This window comes from Cervus elaphus, chromosome 14, assembly GCF_910594005.1.
Source record: "Cervus elaphus chromosome 14, mCerEla1.1, whole genome shotgun sequence".
In the NCBI taxonomy this organism is placed as follows: Eukaryota; Metazoa; Chordata; class Mammalia; order Artiodactyla; family Cervidae; genus Cervus; species Cervus elaphus.
In genome coordinates, this window is record NC_057828.1 from 49,354,125 (window position 1) to 49,376,728 (window position 22,604).

Genomic DNA, 22,604 nt, shown 5'->3' on the forward strand with positions numbered 1-22,604 from the left:
TCTAGACCTTTGTTTTTCCCCTTAACTGTTTATCTTGAATGGTGTTTCATATCAGCACTAGGAAGCATGCTTACTTTTTTTACCACTGGGTGGCATTTAGTTGAATTGCTGTTTGTGATTGAACCACCCCCCGCCAAACAGACACTCGGAGCTGTTCTGTAGGAGCAGAGGGTTGAAGGTGCAGTGAACATCTGCCCTTTTGTGAATGTGCACGTGAATCCATAGGGTAAATTCCTGGAAATGGGATTGCTGGTCTGGGGGCCCCTCCATGTGCAGTTTTGTATTATTTCCTCTGTTTGCCCTCCATGGAGGTTGTACCAATGTGTTCTCCAGCCAGCCATGTAGCAGAGTGCCTTTTAGAGCATTTAACATCTTACAGTAAGCAGATCCCATGTGTGGAGTGGTCAGATATTAAAAATGCAATTTTCAATAATACAGTTTTATTTTCTAATGAATGCACATTTAGTTCTTATGAAATCACTTAGTGCGCCTCAGGAGGTGGTCAGTCCCCTGTCAGTGGAGGAAATCAAGTGGTAGCAAGATGCACCATTTGGTGGCCATGTGTTGAGGGTGTGTCTGTGTCCCCCTCAACCCCAGGCCCTGTGGCCCTGCGCCTAGTTTCTGCTGACGCCTTCCCTCCACCTCCCTGAGAACTCTGAGCTCTTCCCAGCGATTCCTTTCTCAGGATGCTCTCCTTCTTCCCACTTCCTCAGTGTGTTATCCAAAACTTTCTTGGGGTTTGGATCCCATTCTCCCATGTGTTATGGGTGTCAGTGGGCTTGTATCTTAGTCACCACAGGCTTATGTCCTCTTTGAGGACAGGACTCTCTTGGAGGTTGCTGGCTGCCCAGCACCTAGTCTTGCTGCTTTGTGGGGCTCAATGAATGCGAGGCTGAGGCTGAAGAAGAGATATTCTTGTCAGAGCGCCCTCCAGGGTCCCTCTGATCATGGGAGCGAGCCATACCTGACTTCACTGCTCAGGGGAAGAGGTGAGTCCAGAGATTCTATTATGTCAGATCAAAAACAGGTGTCTCTTTCATTGCAGTTTTACCAAAGAGTGTTATTAAGGGTTGATTCTTTTTTGCTCTTGGCTGAACGAACAGAGCAATTCCCCTCTCTCCCTAGAAAAATACTTTTCCTGTTTGTCTGGCTCTTTCCCAAGGTGCTTGGCTTATTGGCCGGTTTGACTGAAGGTGCCTTGGTTTCAGCTGTCACAGGAGGTGTTTTCTCCCCCAGAGAACAAGCACATGACCCTCATTGAGAACTGCAGCCTGCAGTACACGCTGAGGCCACACCCACTTCTGGAGCCCGTGTTCCACCTTCTTCCCGAGAACCTTCTGGTGTCCGGTCTGCAGCAGATACCTGGCCTCCTTCCAGCTCACGGAGAATCAGGTGAGGACTCTTCTGTTTCTGGTCACTTGATGAGTCTCTGTTAGTTCAGATCTTGTAGGAACTGGGCTGCATGGGGTGAGTGCTGGTTGAGTCCCTCCGGCTAACAGCCCAGTGGTGGTGGGGGAGAAAAAGGGGGAAGTGGGGAGGAGGAGGAGGGTGGCTGTGTCTCTCACTGGCATTCCCTTCCTGAACATACCTCGCATCCCTTGGGTCCTCTCCACCTTCTCTCCTCGGGAAATGGTCTCATGAGGCAGCTAGCTCATGTCTTTACGACCATGACCAGGAAAACCACTGTTACTGGATCCCACCTGTGCTGGACCGCCATATGAGTGGCTTGGTTATTGTAACTTCTTAATTGTGGTAAAATAGGTATAACGTAAAACTTACTATTTTAGCCAGTTTTAAGTGTGCAGCTCAGTGGCATTAAGTCCACTCGCACTGTTGTGCAGCCATCCCTCCATCCATCTCCAGAGCCTTTTTATCTTCCTCAACTGAAACTCTGTCCCATTAAATACCAATTCCCCATCTCTCTGCCCCCTCTGCCCCCCACTTCCAGCCTCTGCCCCCCACCATTCCACTCTCTGTCCCTATGAACTGACTCCTTTAGAGACCTCACAGAAGTGGAATCCTGCACTTCCGTCAGTCCTTCTGTGACTGGTTTATTTCACTTGGCATAATGTCCTCAAGGTTCATCTGTGTTGTTGCATGTGTCAAAATTTCCTTTCTTATTAAGGCTGAATTGTATCCCATTGTATGGAAGGACCACCTTTTGTTTATCCATTTACCTGTCCACTGACATTGGGCTGGTCCACCTTTCGACTTGCGAGTGAAGCTGCTTGATTACTTTGGAAGTGAAATCCATGGGACAGGCTCAGGGCTGTGACTTGGTGTGATTTAGGAGTTGATTCTCCTGGTTGATAAAGGTCAGCCCTTCACAACCATGAATCCCTCTGGGGGCTGATCTGCATTTAGGTTCTACTGATGGGCCGCACCTCCTTGGTCTCCTGCTCCTTCTGGGCACTTCTGGGGGCTTTCTTCTGGCCGTCTGGAAGAATCTAGGAGAAGGGACTGCACCAGCCTTTCCCACCTGGTGCCACTGGAACCGCTGTTCTTGGGGAGCTGGCTCCCTGCTCCATCCAGGGGAGGCAGGATGTGGCTTTGGGTGTGAGCAGCGGGGAGGACAGGTGGGAGGTGCCGAGTGTTTGGCTCAGAACAGAAACACCCAGGACCCAAAGAGGAGGCTCAGGTCCAGGAAGGAGTGTGTGTCTCAGCAGCGGCGTCTGTGCACGTGGCCTGGGTGCTGGGGTCTAGGCTGGGCTGCAGACCTTGTCATCTGAAGTCACGAACTCCTGGGACGGGAGTATGGTGGTTGTCACCATCCTGAGCTCATTGTTTCTCCAACGTCTCAGAGACCAGATGATAATATATCAGAAATGACCAATTAGCCATGAACAGGAGCATGTTCTTGTGTGTGTGTGTGTTCCAGGTTTGGATCTGTCCTGGGTCACTGAGCCCTAACCCCCGTCCCTGCAGCACCCCCTCTAAGCAGCCATGTTGCCCCCGGTGAGGCGCCCGTGTTTAGCCCAGAGGGAGGAGTAGTAAGAGTTACAGGCTGGAGAGATCACCTCCTGGTTGTGCTGCAGGACTGAGTGATGAGAATGCGACACCTACATCCGGCTCTAAGCCCCGCCCCGCCCCGCCCTGCCCACTGGTCTGGGAGGTGCGGCGCGGCACCCTCCCCCCGCTCCCCCCCCCCCCGCCCGGCCCCCGTGGACAGCGAAGGTATTAGGTACCCAAGTGGGCACCTGCAGGAAGTAGGAAGTCAGCGGATGAGTTTTTCTGACCTGGGATTTTGGGTATTTAAGCAGAATGTTCTTGGGGCCTGATGTGCGTCTGTCACCAGCGGGGGTCAGTAGAACTGCAGCTAAAACATGAGGATACAGAAGCGGAGCGCAGACCGGCTTCTGTGTCCCTCCTGGGAGGCGCAGGAGCAGCTCAGGGGCCTAGACAGGCCCCGTGTTTGTTCTCGGCATCTCAGGTCGGGCTGGAGGGGTAAAGGGCTGCGTCATGGAGAGGAGTTCTGGGTTCAAGGAGCTTGAGTTCAGCTCCTGACCCTGAGTTTGCGTTTTTGGAGGAGCTGAGCCCCCTTGGCTTCCGGTTTGCCTCTGATGTGGAGTGGCAGGCACTGGGGCCTTTGACGGATGCAGGTGGTGCCTGTAAAATGGCAAAAATGAAGAACAATTTATGTTGTTGTTTAGAAACAAATGACCAGAATGCGCTCTAGCAGGTGGGCGGGAGTTGCCTTCAGTGGGCAGGAGCTGTGCTCACTCCTCTGAGGGAGAGGGGACCAGGGCAGCCTCCTCTCTAGTCCCCAGACCACCTGGGAGCGGAGACCCTCTTGCTCAGCCCCCATGCGCAGCCTCCCAGGCACCCAGCCCACGGTCTGACAGCGGTTATTGTTTCTGTTACAAATTCTGCACAGGATCTCATGGGCTTTTGTGACTCACTCTTGAAAGAGTTGTTTTGCTGGATAGTGTTTTATGGCCCTGAGGGGCCCAGGCAGGGGCTGGTGCTGGCCTCAGTGGTGGGAATCACATGTCTAACTTGCCGAGGGCTTGGTTTTATTTTGATGTCGTGATGGGACTCGGCTATTTATTCATTTGTAAAATACCACAATGTGGGAGAAGTGAGTTGCTTTCACTGTTTTTTTTTTAAATTTTTGATTGGAGGTTAATTGCTTTACAATGTTGCATTAGTTCCTGCCATACAACACTGTAAGTCAGCCATAAGTGTATACATGTCCCCTCCCTCTTGAGCCTCCCTCCGACTCTATCCCACCCCTCTATGTCGTCACAGAGCACCGGATTGGGCTCCCTGTGTTATATAGCAGCTTCCCACTAGCTATTTATTTTATGCATGGTAGTGGATGTATGTCAGTGCTAGGAGTGGGTTGTTTTCAGCTGAAATGTGGATGGAGGTCACTGTAGGTTCACATGTGATTTTCATAAGTGTGGTAGCTGCAGGAGGTTTGGCTGGCAGGGGTGGTGAGGGGGTGCCCCAGAGCACTGTGCTGGGCCGTCAGTGCAGGGGTTCACCGCTGCCCGCTGCCCTGCTGGGCCCTTGTGCTGTCAGTCATCTCTCCTCTCCTGCTTGGCCCGGCTCACTGCCCTCTGCTCCCCGGATCCTCCCTCCCTCCTGTTTCTCGAGCATCGGCATGCCAACTCTGTGCTGGTGCGGGGCTGTCCCCGGGCTGACCCGCCAGCTCACTGACTCCAGCCCTGCTTTCTCATCTATTGAACCGAGCTGGGCAGAGCTTTCCCAAGAACTGACCTGCAGGCTTGCCACGTGGTGGTGACCCCTCTTGACTGGTGTGTCCTTGGGCCGGCCCTCCACCTACTGAGGTGCCTCCCCAGCCCCAAACTGCTGATGCTGCACTTTCACAAACAACATATGGGTCCTGGGAGGAGCCCTGTGCCCCAAGCCTGAGCACCTTGTGTACTGATGGGGTTCTCCCACCAGGCTTCCCAGGTCGAGCTGACTGCCCACCCTCCGGAATCAGGCTATGTGTCTTCTAAGTTCCTGGATAGTGACTTCGATCCTCTGCGGTGAGGGAGTGACCAGGGACAGGGCTGTGCTCCCTGAAACTGCTGTGGGTCAGGGGCCAGTGCGCTACAGCTTCGATTCTGGTCCTTTGCTGAGGACAGTTAAAATGACAGAATTAATCTTTATCCAATAAATTCATAAAACTAAAAGTTTTCCCTTCCAACCTCGCTCCCCAGAGATAACTGCTGCTAGTAGGTTGGTGTATACCTTTTATATAGTAATTGATTTACTGAATACTCAACATGTATTTGTAGAGTAGATCCTGTGGGCGGCAGGCCCCGTGCTGGGGCTGTGGTTGCACCCCTGTGCTCCCAGTACAGAGTTAGTGCATGCTTCCTGGGTGAGGGCCGGCCTCAAGTCCAACAGCGGTCTTCACAGGCCATAGAAGGTGTTTTAGAGCAAACCTGGGGCTTCCTAGGTAGCCCAGTGGTAAAGAACCTGCTTGCCAATCAGGAGATTCGGGAGATGCAAGTTTGATCCCTGGGTTGGGAAGATCCTCTGGAAGAGGAAATGGTAAACCCACTCCAGTATTCTTGCCTGGGAAATCCCATGGACAGAGGAGCCTGGAAGGCTACAATCCATGGGGTCGAAAACAGTCTGACATGCTGAGCATTCATGTCATCTAGAGCAAATGTAGACCAGCTCAAGTTCATTTATGTTCCTGTCTAAATTGTTCCTAAATTTCATTTTCATTTTGTTGCTGCTGCTGCCATGTTTTCTCTGTCTTGGGAGTTGTGTTCTGGTGAATGAAACACCCTCGCAGGGGAGCTATGTCCCTGGGGGTCTGAGGTCCTCTGGTGGGGATGTGTTACCAAGCGCTTCCTTGAAGGATGTCTCTAGGGAGGGGTTCTCACCGTCTAGTTTTCTCTGCGCTGTGTTCGGGGGAGTCTCAGGAGAAAAGGCATCGTTGAGAAGTAGGAGCAGGGCTGCCCCTTGTGTCTGTGCTGGCTGCTGGTGCTGGTTGAAGGAGGGAACGACAGTGTCAGGCGGTGAAGCTGTGCCCATGGGTGGTGCTGGCACACTGGGGAAGTGCCCTGAGGCTGTGGTGGTAAGCAGGCTCCACTCTGGCCCCACGTGACCACTCCGAGCCTCTGCTGTGGTCGGTCTCGTCTGTAAAATGGGGACATTGTGAGGACCTGCCCAGAGAGATGTGTTTGGGGAGCAAGTGAATTGGGTCAGTGAAGCCCTGCCCTGGGCACACGGGGTGTGCCTGGCAAGGGTGAATGGCTACTCTTTGGTCTGGAACGTTCTGTCTTGAGTTGGGATGGCTCCTTTGTCATGGTCCCCCTGTGGCTGCTTCAGGGCGTCTGGAGGTCTGATCTGTCTCGTGTCAGAGGGCCCCTCAGAGCTGTTCTTTCTTTGGTCGTGGCTTCTGGAAGTTCGCAGAACAGGTCTCTGGCCAAGCTAGGCTCAGAACTGGGCCTCTTGCATTGGGAAAGGCAATGGGTCGGCTCTGGGTTTCCTTCTGTTTCCATTGCACCTGAAGATGGCGGGGAGGGGAGTGCTGGCTGGTGGCTGTTCTCACTGTCCCAGTGCTTGTTGACCAGGGAGTGACCTCTGGCTTGGGGGCCGCACAGACCCTTTGAGGGAGCAACCCTCAGGGAAGGGCACTTGTTCCCCGTTCATGCTTCCATGGAAACAAGACTTGGCATTGGGGGACATGAGCTGGTAACATGCTGGGGTGTATCTTTGGGGTTGGGTGATTTTGCTGCCCAGCATGGATAGGGTGAGGGTGCCAGTTGTAGTCTGTATGTCCTTCCATGGATTCAGTGGGAGCCCCCAGGATGCTCTCTGCCCCAGAGGTTGGGGTGTGTCTGGGGGTTCTGGCTCCCTGGACTGAATGATGGAAGCCCAGGTGGGAGGCAGGATGATATGGTCTCCATGGCATCAAGGCCGAGAGTGTGGGGCAGCTCCGAGTGTGGGGTGGGGGGCGGGTGGGGGAGTCTCACAGGAGCACAGGGAGCTCGGGGGTCACTGCCATCTCCCTCTGGGGTGGGGGTCGTGGCCGCCTTACCTGGAGCCCTCCCCCTTCCTGTGACTGCCCATGGAGCCCTGGGCCACTTGACCCTGAGCACCTCTTTCGGCCAAGAATTTAATTGTGATCAAGAGCCGAGGGGTTGTTTGGTAACCAGCAAATGAGCCATCTGGGCTCTAAAGCAGCGAGCATGTGCCAGCGACAGGGTCCTGTGGATCAAGGTCAAGGAAGAAGACAGCGGTTGTGTGTTAAAAACGCTGAAATCACTGGAGGGAAATGTGTCCTGCCCTATGATGTAGACACATGAATTAACTTGCAGAATGTGAATAATATGCATCTGCAAAAATAAGGGGGTGACAGGCATCCTTTCTGTGTCCTTCCCTTCCCTCTGCTCCCTCACCTCCTGCTGCTCTAGGTCCTGCCAGCATCACCCCCTCCCTCCCCTCAGCTCCCAGAGGGACCCGCGGCCTGGCGATTTTCTGCTGTGTTCCCTGAAATCCTGCGTGGATGATTCATGTGCTCCCTATGGGTGGAGGAAACTTGAGTCCCTGCCTATTGCTGGGCGAGGGGCCCCTTTTCCGTGCCCGCCTGCCCGCTGGGCCCTGCCTCTCTCCTTCTGTCTCTGACCGAGGCTCCCAGCTCAGGATGTGCTTCGGACACTTGCCTGACCATTTTATGAAAGGTTGCACTTTGTGTATTTCTGCACTTAAAAAATATCATGGTAAAATACACATGTCATAAAATGTGCTTTTCTAACTATTTTTCAACACGTGGTTCAGGAGCATTGAGCACATTCACATCGTTGAGCAACCCCACATCTCCAGAACGCTCTCATCTTGCAGAACTAGACCCTGCAGACACACTAACTCCCCACCCCTGCCCCAGCCCCTGGCAGTCCCCTTTCTACATTCTGTCTTGGAATTTGATGACTTTCAGCACCTCATATAAATGGAATTATCTAGTACTTGTCTTTTTGTGACTGGCTTATCTCAACAAAATGTCATCAAGGTTCATCCATGTTGTAACATGCGTCAGAATCTCCTTCCTCTTTTAAAGGGAAAGTGTGAGTAGCTCAATGTCCGACTCTCTGGAATCCTGTGGTCTGTGGCCCACCAGGCTCCTCTGTTCATGGGATTCTCCAGGCAAGAATACTGGCGTGGGCTGTCATTCCCTTCTCCAGGAGATCTTCCCACCCCAGGGATTGAACCTGGGTGTCCTGCATTGTAGGTGGATTCTTTACCTTCTGAGCCACCAGGGAAGAATGATGCTGTGTTGTGTGGATGGACCACAGTTTGTTCGTCTTTCTTTCACTTCTTGATGGGCATTGAGTTGTTTCCACCTTTTGTCTACTGTGAAAAAAGATATCTGTACTTTTAAATTGGGTCTGATTCATCAACTGACCTGCTTTAAACACTTAACAATATGATGAAAGGAATACATAAACTTTTCCAGAAGTATCAAACCTTAGTGTGTATTTGTGATGGGAAAGGTATAGAAAACCATAAAGAGGGGAATAAAGTAATGTGATTACTGTCTACAGACATACATGTATAGGCCACCATCAAAAAGTACAAATGATAAATGCTGAAGAAGATATGGAGAAAAGGGAGGCCTCTTATACTGTTGGTGAGAATGTAAATTAATGCAGCCACTGTGGAAAACAGTGTGGAGGTTCCTCAGAAAACTAAAAATAGAGTTGCTACATGATCCAGCAATCCCATTCCTGGGCATATATCTGGAAAAAATGAAAACTCTAGTTGGAAAGGATATATCACCCCAGTGTTCATTGCAGCACTATTTACAATAGCCAAGATATGGAAGTAACCTAAATGTCCATCAACAGATGAATGGATAAAGAAGATATGGTATAAAAATACAATGGGATATTATTCAGCCATAAAAAGGGTGAAATAATGACATTTGCAGCAACATGGATGGACCTAGAGATGATCACACCAAGTGAAGTAGATCAGACAGAGAAAGACGGATGTCATATGACTTTTCTTATATGCGACATCTAAAAAAATGATACAAATGAACTTATTTACAAAACAAAAATAGGCTCACAGACATAGAAAACAGACTTATGGTTAGCAGAGGGGAAAGCTGGGGGAGGGATAAATTGGGATTAACAAATACACTATTATATATAAAATATATAAAATAAATAAAATAGATAAACAACAAGGACCTACTATGCAGCCTAGGAAACTATTCAGTATCTTGTGATAATGTATAATGGAAAAGAATCTGAAAAAGAATATATATGTCTGAATCACTTTGCTGTGATTCAGGTATATGTGTTGATTCACAGTGAATTACTCTGGAAACACTGAAAATCAATTATACTTCAGTTAAAAAAAAACAAGAAGAGAGTACTACTCCAAGAAAAAAGATATATGTGTATACATGCAAATGCATCAGTTTAGTTCAGTTGCTCAGTGGTGTCTGACTCCTTGTGACCCCATGGACTATAGCATGCTAGGCTTCCCTGTTCATCACCAACTCCCAGAGCTTGCTCAAACGCATATTCATAGAGTCGGTGATACCATACAACCATCTCATCCTCTGTCGTCCCCTTCTAATGGTGATGCCATACAACCATCTCATCCTCTGCTGTCCCCTTCTTCTTCTGTCTTCAATCTTTCCCAGCATCAAGGTCTTTTCCAATGAGTCAGTTCATCACATCGGGTGGTCAAAGTATTGTAGCTTCAGCTTCAGCACCTATCCTTCCAGTGAATATTCTGGACTGATTTCCTAGTTCGATCTCCTTGCAGTCCAAAAGACTCTCATGAGTCTTCTCCAGTACCGTAGTTCAAATGCATCAATTCTTTGACATTCAGCTTTCTTTATGGTCCAACTCTCATATCTATACTACTGAAAAAACCATAGCTTTTGGACCTTTGTTGGCAAAATAATGTCTCAAATGCATATATTTTAAGTAATCTTGTCATCAAATGGACTAATAATATGCAGTTTTATATGTTGTTATATGTTGTTCTTTTCACCTACAATGTCATATTATTTTTTGATTATTAAATATTCTTTTTTGTTTGTTTTTATTTCCTTCTTTCTTTGTTTTTTGATTTGCTTTTAAATAATCTCTGACAATATGATTTTTTTCTCATTTTATATGGATGAGCAAGAGATTATTTAACATTCTCATATTCTTGAACATCTGGTGGTTTCTTACTTTTGTCTGTTATAAATAATGTTCTAATGAGTATTCTTGCAAATAAAGCTTTTCTTCCATCTTTGATTATTTAGAGTCGGACATGACTGAGTGAACTCTTAACTCTTGATTATTTTGCTAAATAGATTCAAAAGTGGCATTGCTGGGGCAGACGGTGGATATGGATTTCTTTTTCAAACGTTAAGCTTTTTGTTTTGTGTTGAGGTATAGCCGATTAACCATGCTGTGGTAGTTTCAGTGAACAGGAAGGGACTCAGCCACATGTGTACGTGTATCCATTCTCCCCGACACCGCCTCCCATTCAGGGTGCCACATGACGTTGAGCAGAGTTCCCTGTGCTCTGTAGTAGGTCCTTGTTGGTTATGGATATGTGTATTTTTAAGGCTCTTGATACACTCTAAGTTACAGAGACAACCGCCTCTCAGCTGCAGTGACTGATAACTTTCCAGTAAGATAGTGTTCTTTCCGGCATGGTTTCATCAGCACTGTGTCTCACATCAATTGTTTTTTTTTTTTTTAATTTTGGGACTGGCTTTAAAAAATCTAAGACCACAGATCGCCAGTCCAGGTTGGATGCATGAGACAAGTGCTCAGGGCTGGTGCACTGGGATGACCCAGAGGGATGGGATGGGGAGGGAGGTGGGAGGAGGGTTCAGGATGGGGAACACATGTAAATCCATGGCTGATTCATGTCAATGTATGGCAAAAATCACTACAATATTGTAATTAGCCTCCAACTAATAAAAATAATTGGGAAAAAAAAAGAAAAAAAAAAGATCCTAGAAAAAAAAAATCTAAGACCTTGTACCTCAATATTTAAATAATCATAAAAGTTTAGGAAGACACAGAGAAGACCAAAACCAGAGAGATGACACAGATGGGGATGTAAAGGGGCAGACGCCCCCTGGGGGTGTGTTTGTAGGGGCAGCTGGCTTTGCCTTCTTCCTGCTGTGGTGGCCTTTGTTCTAGGGCCCGTGGAGAAGCCTCTCCAAATAGGTGTGATGCTCCCCTCTCGAGGCTGGGTTTCCACTTACCTGCTCAGCGTGGACGCTGGGCTGGATGCCAGGGGCCGCCCTCCCTTTCTGTCCTCACCCTCATGGAGCTCACGGTCTGGGTGCTTCTCGATAGGGATGGGACTTCCCTCTCATCTTCCCAGCCCAGCCTTTGTTTCTGCTTATGTGTGCCATGCTCACACGTTTGCCTGAGTGTTTCCACATGGTTCAGGGTGTCGTTTCTGTCGTTGACTTGCTCAGTCATTTCTGACACTTGGGACCCCATGGACTGTAGCCTGCCAGGCTCCTCTGTCCACGGGAAGAATATTGGAGTGGGTTGCCATTTCCTCCTCCGAGGGGATCTTTCCCACTCAGGGATCGAACCTGCGTCTCTTGTGTCTCCTGCATTGCGGGTGGATTCTTTATTGCTGAGCCATTGGGGAAGCCCATTGTTCAGGGTAAACATAAGGAAATGAGAAATGACACAGTTGGCCATGTTCTCGCTGGACAGGAAGCCGTGGGGAAGGGAACAGATGTCACCTTGCCTCTGGCAGCCTGTCTGCCCTGGATAGCTGAGTTAGGAAATTTGTTTCTGGAAGACGTTTGGGGAGGAATTTGGACCAAATGAAATTTGCACTCATTTGATCTGTTTAGCATCTGGGCTTGGGCTGACGGGGCCTCTGGCTCTGAGTCCTGTCTGAGCGATGCCCACACCTTCTCGGTGCTCAGCCCTTGGCCTGGACCCCCATGGGCGAGAGGGCCCTTCGGTGGTTGTGTTTCCACGGGTCATCCATCTGAGCCTCTTGTGTCTAGGAGATGCCCTCCGGAAGCCCCGCTTGCAGAAGTCTCTGACGTGCTACCTGGACGATGTGTTCTTCACGCTGTATCCCTCGCTGGAGAAGTTTGAGGAGGAGCTTCTGGAACTCGTGATCAGCGATCGCTTCCGGGAGGTACAGTCCAGGGTTGGGGAGTTTAGTCTGAACGGTGGGGAGGGAACAGCAGGCAGACTGGGAGATGCCGGCCTCCTGAGCCCCTGATGTGGGTGGTCACAGGGATGCCCCTGTTTCTGTCTTCTTGACTCTTTGTGCCCAAAGAGGGGCACTAGCCCATTGTTTTAACTTTACTGCTGAGAGAGTGCTATTAACCTGAGACATTAATTAACATTCACTTTGACATATCTTAGGGGCTTTCCTCGTGGTGCAGTGGTAAGGAATTAGCCTGCCCACGCAGGAGATGTGAGTTTGATCCCTGGGTCAGGAAGATCCCCTGGAGTAGGAAATGGCAACCCACTCTAATATTCTTGCCTGGGAAATCCCATGGACAGAGGAGCCTGGTGGGCTACAGTCCATAGAGTCACAAAGAGTCAGACACGACTGAGTGACTGACACACACACACATGTTAATGTATCTTATGTGTGTGTGTGTTGCTCAGTCCTGTACAACTCTATGCGACCCCATGGACTATAACCCGCCAGGCTCCTCTTCCCATGGGATTCTCCAGGCCAGAATATTGGAGTGGATTGCCATGCCTTCCGCCAGGGGATCTTCCCAACTCAGGGACTGAACCCGGGTCTCCTGCATTGCAGGTGGACTCTACTGTCTGAGCCAGCAGGGAAGACCTAATGTATCTTAATCACTCCTCATTTAAAAGTAAATTAAATCACCAAATGAGCTTAGGGAAACCTATAAAATAGTCTACATTTATAAGGGACATTTTCAGAGTATATGAGGGTATTTCCAAGGAGATGACTATAAATTTCAACCACTTTGGCTCACTGAAGTGGTTTTCTGGGAGGGGCACTCCCCCAGGCACTGCCCAGGTCTGCCTGCCTGCGTGACACCTTGTCCCCACATGGGCCCATGAGCACATGGCCCACTTTCCCACATATTCCTTATCTGGATCCTTGCACAATCCCTTTCAGACTTCAGTCTCAGATCTGCTATCCTACCCAGCCGCCCTGCCAGAACTGCGGGCAGCACCCCCATCCCCCCGCCCAGCGAGCTCTCTGGAGCACCACTCTGCTTTGTTTCTCTGGGTGCTTGGCCGTGGAGAGGACCTGGTGCACTTGCCTGTTAACTGAGGGACTGTCAGTCCCTGTCTGGAGTATTTGCACCAGGAGGACAGGGACTTGGTTCAAGTCAACACTGCACAACACTGTACCTGATGTACCCCAAACAGTTGACATGTTGTTTAGTCTCTAGGTTGTGTCTGACTCTGCGACCCCATGGACTGCAGCTTGCTAGGCTCCCCTGTCCTTCAGCGTCTCCTGGAGTTTGCTCAAATTCATGTCCAGTGAGTTGTTATTTGTGAGAATGAATGATTCAGTCATCTGGCGTCCATCCTGAAGTTAGCAAATTATGAAGCTTGCAAATGATTAATTGCACACACACACAAATATGTGTTTATGCATGAATAAGGTGGAATTTTTTAAAAGATGGACTCTTTTTTTCTGCTTTCTACACACTCTACTCCAATATTTTGGCCACCTGATGTGACTCATTGGAAAAGACTCATTGGAAAAGACCCTAATGCTGGGAAAGATTGAAGGCAGGAGAAGAAGGGGGTGACAGAGGATAAGGTGGTTGGATGGCATCACCGACTCAATGGACATGAGTTTAAGCAAATGCCGGGAGATGGTGAAGGGCAGGGAAGCCTGGCATGCTGTAGTCCATGGGGTCACAAAGATTCAGACATGACTTAGCAACTGAACAACAACCCATTCTTGAAAATGTCGCTCCGTGTAACATAGTCCCAGAAGAAACAGAAATGCAAAGCAGAGAACTGAAACAACAGCAAACATTTTCTTGGTGTAGTTCCTGCTGTTTTCCTGTTGCTCAGAGTAGATTGTCTATATGACTACTGAGATGTTTAACGGTATCATTGTTGAATTTTATATGTTCCCATAAAGATCACTTTATTACATATTTTTACTCTCTTTGTATTTTTGTTCCTAGTCAGTCGGTAGATACTGTTTCTGCCTCTGTTTTATTCTCATTACTCAAATACTAATGGGCTGCATTTAGGTCAGTTCAGCATGATTAATGAGCAATGAAGAAAACTCAAAAATTCAGGGATCATTTTGCACCAATCACATAATTTAATAAACAGTAATATCCTGGAGGAATATCCTTGCCCATTTGTTAGCATGCCTGTACATTTTTTGTTAAGATGAAACATTTTAATATCCAGAGATAACTTTGGGGCAGATTCCATTTTTATTGGATTATGATTACTGCTGCCCAATCCACCCCAAGTCTCAGGTGTCTGAGTCGGGGGAGGGCAGAGGTGTTGACACTCTCTGTGTTCAGCTTCTAAGCACCTCTGTCATTGTGTCATTGCCTGCCCTTGACTCTGGGGGCCCCTACACCCCAGAGCCTCAGATTCTGTTGGAGGAGCCGGGTCCCCTTGTTGCTAGTTTGCTGCATCTTGAGAATCATAGCTCAGCCTTGGAAAGTGAGAGTTAGCTGATTTGGGAATCTAGGGGGCAATTCCTCTACAAGGTGATGCTATTTGAGGAACCCCCAAAGTACCAAGAAAGTGCCCTAAGGCCAACCTACCCTGATTGGATGGTACTTTACTAAGCTCCTTGGGTGGGCTTCCCTGGTGGCTCAGATGGTAAAGAATCCACCTGCAGTGCAGGTGACCCAGGTTTGATCCCTGGGTTGGGAAGATCCCCTGGAGAAAGGAAGGGCAACCCACTCCAGTATTCTTGCCTGGGAAATCCCATGGACAGAGGAGCCTGTCTGGCTACAGTCCATGGGATTGCAAAGAGTTGGACATGACTGAGCGGCTAACACTTTATCATATTTTCACTAAGCTCCATCTGGTCTGGAATGTCTGACACCTCTAGTTTTGTCTCCCTGTCGGCCTCTCTGCTGGGGGCTTCTCTGGCGGGCTCCCGCCCCTGCTCTGCGCCGGCCTCACTCTGTGCTCTTCTAGGCGGGCAGCCCGCTGGACGTTGGCGCCCTGGAGATCCTGGAGCGGCGCCTGTGCGTGGGCGTACACAATGGGTTGGGCTTCGTGCATCGGCCGCAGGTCCTCGTGCTGGTGCCCGAGCTGGAGGTGGCCTTGACACGCTCTGCCAGCTTTAGCCGGAAGGTCGGCTCCTCTTCCAAGGCCAGGTATCTCCCCCTGGGGCCCTGGGTTTGGCCCCCCGTGGAGTTGGGCATCAGGGGTGGGCACCCGACCAGGGATCAGAGTGAAAGGCTGTTGCTCTTTCATGTGAGGGATGCACTTTCCCAGCTGGGTTCTTCCCTGGTGCTTCTGTTTCCTCCCGCTCCATCATCTGGTCCACAGCAGACCTCAGCATCCTGCTGTTGGAAAGATCCTGTTTTTGTGCCCTGATGGTTTTGGGGTTAGTGTTACAGATGCTTCCAGCTGTGGAGCCCCCACACGCTTCCCTCCAAAAGTGTCCTGTGACCCTCACGTGACGGGGAACCGGAGGGCAGGAAGTTCTGCTGCTAGGTTCAGTCCCGGGCTCCTCAGATGACCATCAGAGATGTCCCCCAGTGGTGCCACATGTGAGGCTGGGCAGAAGCTGACCTTGGAGGAGGCACCTTGCTGGAGACCCTCCGTCCTCCCATCCCCAGTGCTGGCAGTCAAGTATTGACTGCGGCACCTAAAAAACACTCTGGTTTGGGACATTCCCTTGGTGGCCAAACGCCCAGAAGAGCATGGGGGCAGTGCTCAGGGGGACTCATGCAGCCCCAGGGGCCCCAGGGCCTGAGCTGATGAGGGGTGCTGGGTGCCGGGCAGTGGGAGCCACCGCCTGATTCAACCCTTCTCTATGTTCTTGGCCCAGCTCTGGAAACCAGGCTCTGGTCCTGAGAAGCCGTCTCCGACTCCCTGAGATGGTCCGTCACCCCGCGTTCGCCATTGTCTTCCAGCTGGAGTACGTGTTTAACAGCCCCTCGGGGGCGGACGGCAACGTAAGAACCACTGGGTTCCCACCTAGTGATGGGCTCCGAGCACGGAGGATAAGCATAGTCACCATTAATATTCTTTTGGTTAAAAGCAGTGTGATGATTATTAACAGTGTGGAGAACAAGCATGGAACATGACTAGAAATCACTTCTTTCTGATGATAGCTCTGTTCTGATCATTTCCTTCTTTATGGAAACAGTATGTTCTGCTGGCAGATGGTGTGAATAGTTCAGAAGGCAGCAGGCTTCATGATAGCATTAATTCTAATTATTGAATCAATAATTATTTTGAAAAATGAGGCCATTTTAGTGCATTTTTCAAATGATACGAAGTGTGGTAAAGCTTGAATCTGCACAAGAGATGGATATTTTCTTTGATTGGACCTTGTATGTGCCTGTCTCAGAACCAAGAGCAAGAATTTATAGGCTTCAGTTGGAGAAAAGGTAGCAAAGAGACATCATTTACATCATTGATACAGATTTTTTAGAAAATCCAAACCATGCTATTCTTAAGATTCAGGTTTTTTCTTGAAAAAGCAAATATCATTATTTATTTATTTTCAAAAAATTTTAAAACTTTGATATTGGAGTATAGCTGATTAACAATGTTGTGATAGTTCCAGTTGGACATTGAAGGGACTCAACCACACACATACATGTATCCATTCTCCCCCAAACTCCCCTCCATCCAGGCTGCCACATAACACTGAGCAAAGTTCCCTGTGCTATACAGTAGGTCCTTGTTGGTTTTCCATTTTAAATATAGCAGTGTGTACATATCCATCCCAAACTCCCTAACTCTTCCCTCCATTCTTCCCTTCTGGCAACCATAAGTTCATCCTCTAAGCCTGTGAATCTGTTTCTGTTTTGTAATTAAGTTCATTTGTATCATTTCTTTTTAGATTCCACATATAAGGGATGTCATATGATATTTATCCTTCTCCTTCTCTGTCTAACTTACTTCCCTCCAGTATGACAATCTCCAGGTCCATCCATGTGGCTACTAGTGGTATTATTTCATTCTTTTATGGCTGAGTAGTATTCCATTGTGTATATGTACCACATCTTCTTTATCCATTCATCTGTCAATGGACATTTATGCTGCTTTCTTGTCTTGGCTATCGAAAATAGTCCTGCAATGAACACTGGTGTGCATATGTCCTTCTGGACTAACTTTTTCTCCGGGTATATGCCCAGGAGTGGGATTGCAGGGTTATATGGTAGTGGTAGTAGTGTTAGTCACTCAGTTGTGTCCAACTTTTTGCGACCCCATGGACTGCAGCCCACCAGGCCCCTCTGGTGGGATTTTCCAGGCAAGAATAGTGGAGTGGGTAGCAGTTCCCTTCTCCAGGGTATCTCCCTGACCCAGGGATTGAACTCGGCTCTTCTGCATTGCAGACAGATTCTTTACCATCTGAGCCACCAGGGAAACATATGGTAGCTCTACTGAAAAAGAAAAGATCATTTAACAAGCAAATTAAGAATAAATAAAGGCCACAAGATGCCTTCTGTGGTGGTCAGTCTGCTTGCATCACTGTGCAGCTGATGGAAAAACAGGGGACAGAGGGTGATCCTGGGGGCCTTCGGAAGGAGAATGGGGTATCAGCACAGCTGCTATGTTAGTTCCTGGTCCCCTCTGATGTCTGTTCCCCGTCGTGTAGTCAGGTGAGCTGACCCAGAGGTGGGTGTTCTGAGTGCAGCCGAACGAGTGATCTCCGTTGTTCTCACAAAGCTGTTGTTTCCAGCTCTGCTTTTCTTTCTTTGTTTCCAGAAGTTTCAGCCAACATGCAACTCTGTGCAGATAAGCTTGTCTTCATGGGGTGGGCAAAATTGGCTTAGGGTGGGGCTACAGCAGGAGGGAGGGGCTTCAGGGACTTCCCCACCCTGGAGAGGTGCAGGGTACCCCTGCTGTCTTGGGATTGGGCTGGAGTCGATGCAGACGGAACCCCTGGAGGAGCAGCAGGCCTGATGCCTCTGTGGGGGGCTCCATGCCGCTCGCCACTCATTTACATGTAGATTGTGTCGCCTCGAGAACATTAATTATAATCCACTTGCTATTATAAAGTCCATGTGCTGAAACTGATATGACTTAACCAACACTTGATTATTATTATTATTTTTTTGTTTTTTTGTTTTTTTTTGATTATTATTATTTTTTAACTCTTCATTGAAATGCTCACCGGCTGGCAGGTGGGTCCGCCACGCGTTGTTGCTTCGTGGAGCTCTTGGAATGTGGCTTGTAATAGCTCATCAATTCTTTTTGATGTGGAGGTTTATCTTAACACGGAATATTGGATTCCATTTTACTGTCATCAAGTGTACTTTCTTCAGTGTAATCTGGAGAGGAAATGTTCTGGCGTCTGAAATGATTTTCTGCACAAATTGCTTGCTGCGTGAAGCAGCGAGTATGGGGTTAGCATTCTGGTGGTGAGCGCTGACTCAGGCATTCCCGTCACGACCAAACTTAGATGTAGCGGAGAAGACAGCCCTGATGCTGCTGGCCTGGGCTCTCATTCCCTCTGGCGTGTCCCAGGAGGGGATGCAGCCACGGGGGCTCCTGCAAGGTCAGGGCTTGGCCTTGGAGGGGGCGGGTTGCTGCTGGCTTGCTCCTGCTCCTCCTCGCAGTCCATTATGGAGCGTGTTTTCGGGTGCATTCAGCCTGCAAATCCCTTTTTACCTTTTCTTTCATTTTAAAAAGCTCTGTGGACATTCCAAGTGTCAACAAAAGCAGTGTTGTTCAGTTGCTAAGTTGTGTCCAACTCTGTGACCCCCTGGATTGCAGCAGCATGCCAGGCTGTTCTGTCTTTCACTTATCTTGCGGAGTTTGCTCATATTCATGTCCATTGAATTGGTGATGCCATCCAACCATCCCACTTTCTGCCTCCTTTTTTACTCTTGCCTTCAATCTTTCCCAGCCTCAGGGTCTTTTCCAGTGAGTTGGCTCTTCGAATCAGGTGGCCAAAGTACTGGAGCTTCAGTTTCAGGATCAGTATGCTTTTGTGGGGACCACAGACATTCAGTCCATGACATCATGTAAATGCTAAAACATGTTTTGATGTAGTTAAATTTATCAGTCTCTTCTTCTCTTGCATCTGGATTTTGAATTGTAGTGAAAAAGCCTTTCCCTACTCCTGTAGAAGAAGAATTCATCCATGTTTTCTCTTAGTATGGGTGCAGTTACCATGTTTATGTTTAGATCGCATTTGTGGTGTGAGGAATAGATCTCATTTCATCTTTGTACAGTGTCCTTCCAGTTGTCCCGATGCTACTTATTATAAGTCCTTTGTGCCCAGTGATTTTAGCTTCTTTCAATCGTACACGAGATCTCTGTTTAGGAAATGGCTACCCGCTCCATTACTCTTGCCTGGAGAATCTCATGGACAGAGGAGCCTGGTGGGCTACAGTCCGTGGGGTCGCAAAGAGTCGGGCACAACTGAGGGACTGAGCACACACACCCCTCCACGACCCGCCCCCCCCCCCCCGCCCCCCGCCCCTAGACCTCTGTTCTGCCCGGGGCCGCTCTGTCTGTTCTGTGCTGGGAGCGCAGCACAGTGGTGGGGGCCCCGCGGCTGCTGGGTCACTCAGTGGTGCAACAATCTGCAGCCCCTTCCCTTCATGGCTCCTATGGCTCTGCCTGCATTTGCTTTTCCCAAGAAACCTCAGTATCAACAGGTCCGGCTCCGTAGAGAGAGTTTACTGGTGTTTTTGGAAGTGCATTACATTTATTAACTAACTAGAGAGAATTGACGTGTTGTGGAAGTTGTGATGTCCTAACTGGGCAGAAGGGAAGTCTCTCTGCTTGTCCGCTTCTGTTTTGGTGTATTTGGGGGTGATTTTAAAATAGGATTGTTTGTGCTCAGGTGTGTCTTACTCTTTGCAACCCCATGGACTGTAGCCCGCCAGGCTCCTCTGTCCATAGGATTTCCCAGGCGCAAATACTGGAGCGGGTAGCCATTCCCTCCTCTAGGGGATCTTCTCAGCCCAGGGGTCATACCTGCGTCTCCTGCATTGGCAGGCAGATTCTTTACCATTAGCGTGGCCTGGGTAGCCCCCAGATGGGTTCAGATGGGTTTACAGTGTAGATTTTAAACAGCTTGAATAGCTCTTACTAAGTTTATTCACAGATATTTAATTTTTGTGCTACTGTTTTAAGTGGAATTTTCTCTCCCATGTATTCTAACTTAACACCATGGGTTTTCTTTTCGTGTATAGTCATTAAACAGTTTTTTTTAAACCAGCACCTTCTATAGCTTTTGTCATATACCTCACTGTTTTTTATTTTTTTCAACATTCACTTATTTGGCTGTTCCAAGTCCTAGTTGCGACATGTGGGATCTTTAGCTGTGACATATGGGACCTAGTTCTCTGACCAGGGATGGAACCTGGGCCTCCTTGTGCTGGGAGTGTGGAGTCTTAATCACTGGACCACGGGGGAAGTCCCCCTCACTGTTTTTTAAATTCTGCTTTATTTTGACGTCATTACAGATTCACATGCTGTTGTAAGAAATAAGCAGAGTGATCCCATGTCCTTTTTCCAGTTGGCCCCAGTGGTAAAGCTGTCTTTTGGCGTTAAGTCCAGCTGGCCCACTTGTTCTTTCAGGCGTTGCGTGTTCTGCACGGCCTCTGCCTGGTTGACCTTGGGGCTGCTCCCCTTGACCCTCTCCCCTGTGTGCCCCCCGCTTGTCCTGCGTGTTTCTGTGTTGTCCACTCCCCTCTCGCTGTGCTCAGAATTTCTTGGGGTGGAGGGCTCTAGGCTGTGGGCAGCTTCAATTCTTCCCCTAGTGCAGGTGAGCTGCCTTCTCCTGAGACACCAAGGAGCCCTTCATAGAAAAACTAGGACTGGCTTTCATTCCCAGGGGTAGCTGCTACACCTACATCTCAGGCTGTGGGGTTCCCTGCATTGAGGTCACAGCCCCATGGAGTAGAGGGGCCATGCCCACGGGAAGGGGTGCCAGGTCGCTAAGCCTGAGCCCCATTGTCACTGGCTCTGTAGGACCCAGTGGGAGATACGGGGAAGGGAAGCAGACCTAGGCAAGGGGCAAGTTCTCTGGAGAAGCAGATGCAAAGGCCCTGGGGTAGCCACATGCTGGTCTCTGGGCTGCAGACTCTGAAGGGCAAGAGGCTGCCCACCTGTCTACCTCACCACTCTCAGCCCCACTCATGATGGTTTCCCTGTTGCTCCTTTCAAGCCTTGTTGAGTTGATACCTTTTTTTTCCAAAGAGGACCAGAGTGTTATGAGCCCGTTAGCCAGCATGCAGAGTAATTCTAGGTTGTAGAACTTCCTTAAAACCATACCCCATTGTTTTTCATTGCACATGTGTGTGTTTACAAGTAATTACTGTACTCCGTAGAAGGAAATGAAAATATTGCCTGCCAAGTGATTACTGGGCTTTTAAATGACTCTGCGTATACTGTGTCCTATACGAGCAGATTAAACGACTTTAATTACACGTCCTTAGGTTTCCTTTTCCAGCCTGGATGTGTGGGGAGGAAATTATTCTGCAGCAGCTGCTGAGTTCACTGTGTGTCAAGTTTGGAAAAGGTTTTGGCGTATAATCAATCCATTTCTGGAAGGAATGACTTCGGGCTGATGGTCTGTGGTCAGTGAGCCTTCTCTTTGCCCGGTGGTCCTGGGGGCCTTGTGCTCCTTGGCAGGAAGGAGGACAGAGACCCTGGTCCTGAGTGCATGTTTCTTTCCTAACTCTGCCCCTTGGATGGGTTTCAGGCTCTCAGGCCTTGTGAAGTTCTCAGTGGTCAGGCACCCAGGGTGCTATAAAGAGGACATGGAAACAGTCACCTTATACTTAGGTGTTGCCCATGGCCCAGCCCTGAGACTCCAGAGCTGCTGGCTGCCAATGTGGGCCAGCCTGACTTCCATGCAGGTGGAAGCATCTTGGTCTGTGCTGCCTGGGTCAGGCCTGGGCCCACTATCCGTGGGCGGCTGCAAACCCTCCGTGGTTGGCATTTGTGAGCTGTGTGGAGGGTCACGTGGGCCAGTGCATGTGGTGGACACCCCAGAAGGGGCCTGTGCCCACCTGGGCTGGGCTGCCTTCTGCCCGGCTCCTCTATCTGTCCCAAGGTTCCTAAATCTCTCTCTGTCTCTCAGCTCCCTTGTCCCCTGCCTCCCATCCTGTGATGGGCCTGCTGTTGGGGATGTTTGGACTCCTTCTGACATCACAGTTCGCTTTTCTCGTTTGTGTTCACCAGGGGCCCTCGTGTGGCTGCCCCCATTGGGGTGTGGGGGTCCAATTCTGTCTCTGGAGGTGGCCTCAGGCCAGGGGAACCCCCACCCCATGGGTGCCCCATCACCTCTGCAGTGTGTTTCTGGGCTTTGGGCTGTGGTACCTGGAGTTGGCATGGAGGGGGCTCAGCAGGTGACACGGGGCCCCTCCAGGAGGAGAAAGTTCTCACTGAAGATCTAGACAAAAGTCAGCTGTGTGAAACATCCAGAAATGTTTGCCTGCCTTGAGGGGAGTTCTGAGCTGGTCTGGGGACAGCGGCCGAGGGGAGCCCTTCCCTCAGTCT

The 22,604-nt window shown here is 49.4% G+C and overlaps 1 protein-coding gene across 10 annotated transcripts in view; it reads left to right on the forward strand.

Moving 5' to 3' along the window:
• NPHP4 (nephrocystin 4) overlaps positions 1-22,604 on the forward strand; it is a 138,126-nt gene that overhangs the window by 28,492 nt on the left and 87,030 nt on the right. For 9 of the 10 annotated variants that reach the window (XM_043923291.1, XM_043923295.1, XM_043923293.1 and 6 more), the window contains 4 exons: positions 1,237-1,392; positions 11,969-12,105; positions 15,096-15,277; positions 15,958-16,084. In XM_043923291.1, the coding sequence (XP_043779226.1) occupies positions 1,237-1,392; positions 11,969-12,105; positions 15,096-15,277; positions 15,958-16,084 (602 nt within the window). The remainder of the gene's footprint in view (positions 1-1,236; positions 1,393-11,968; positions 12,106-15,095; positions 15,278-15,957; positions 16,085-22,604) is intronic. The other variant, XM_043923299.1, reaches the window with a different exon arrangement.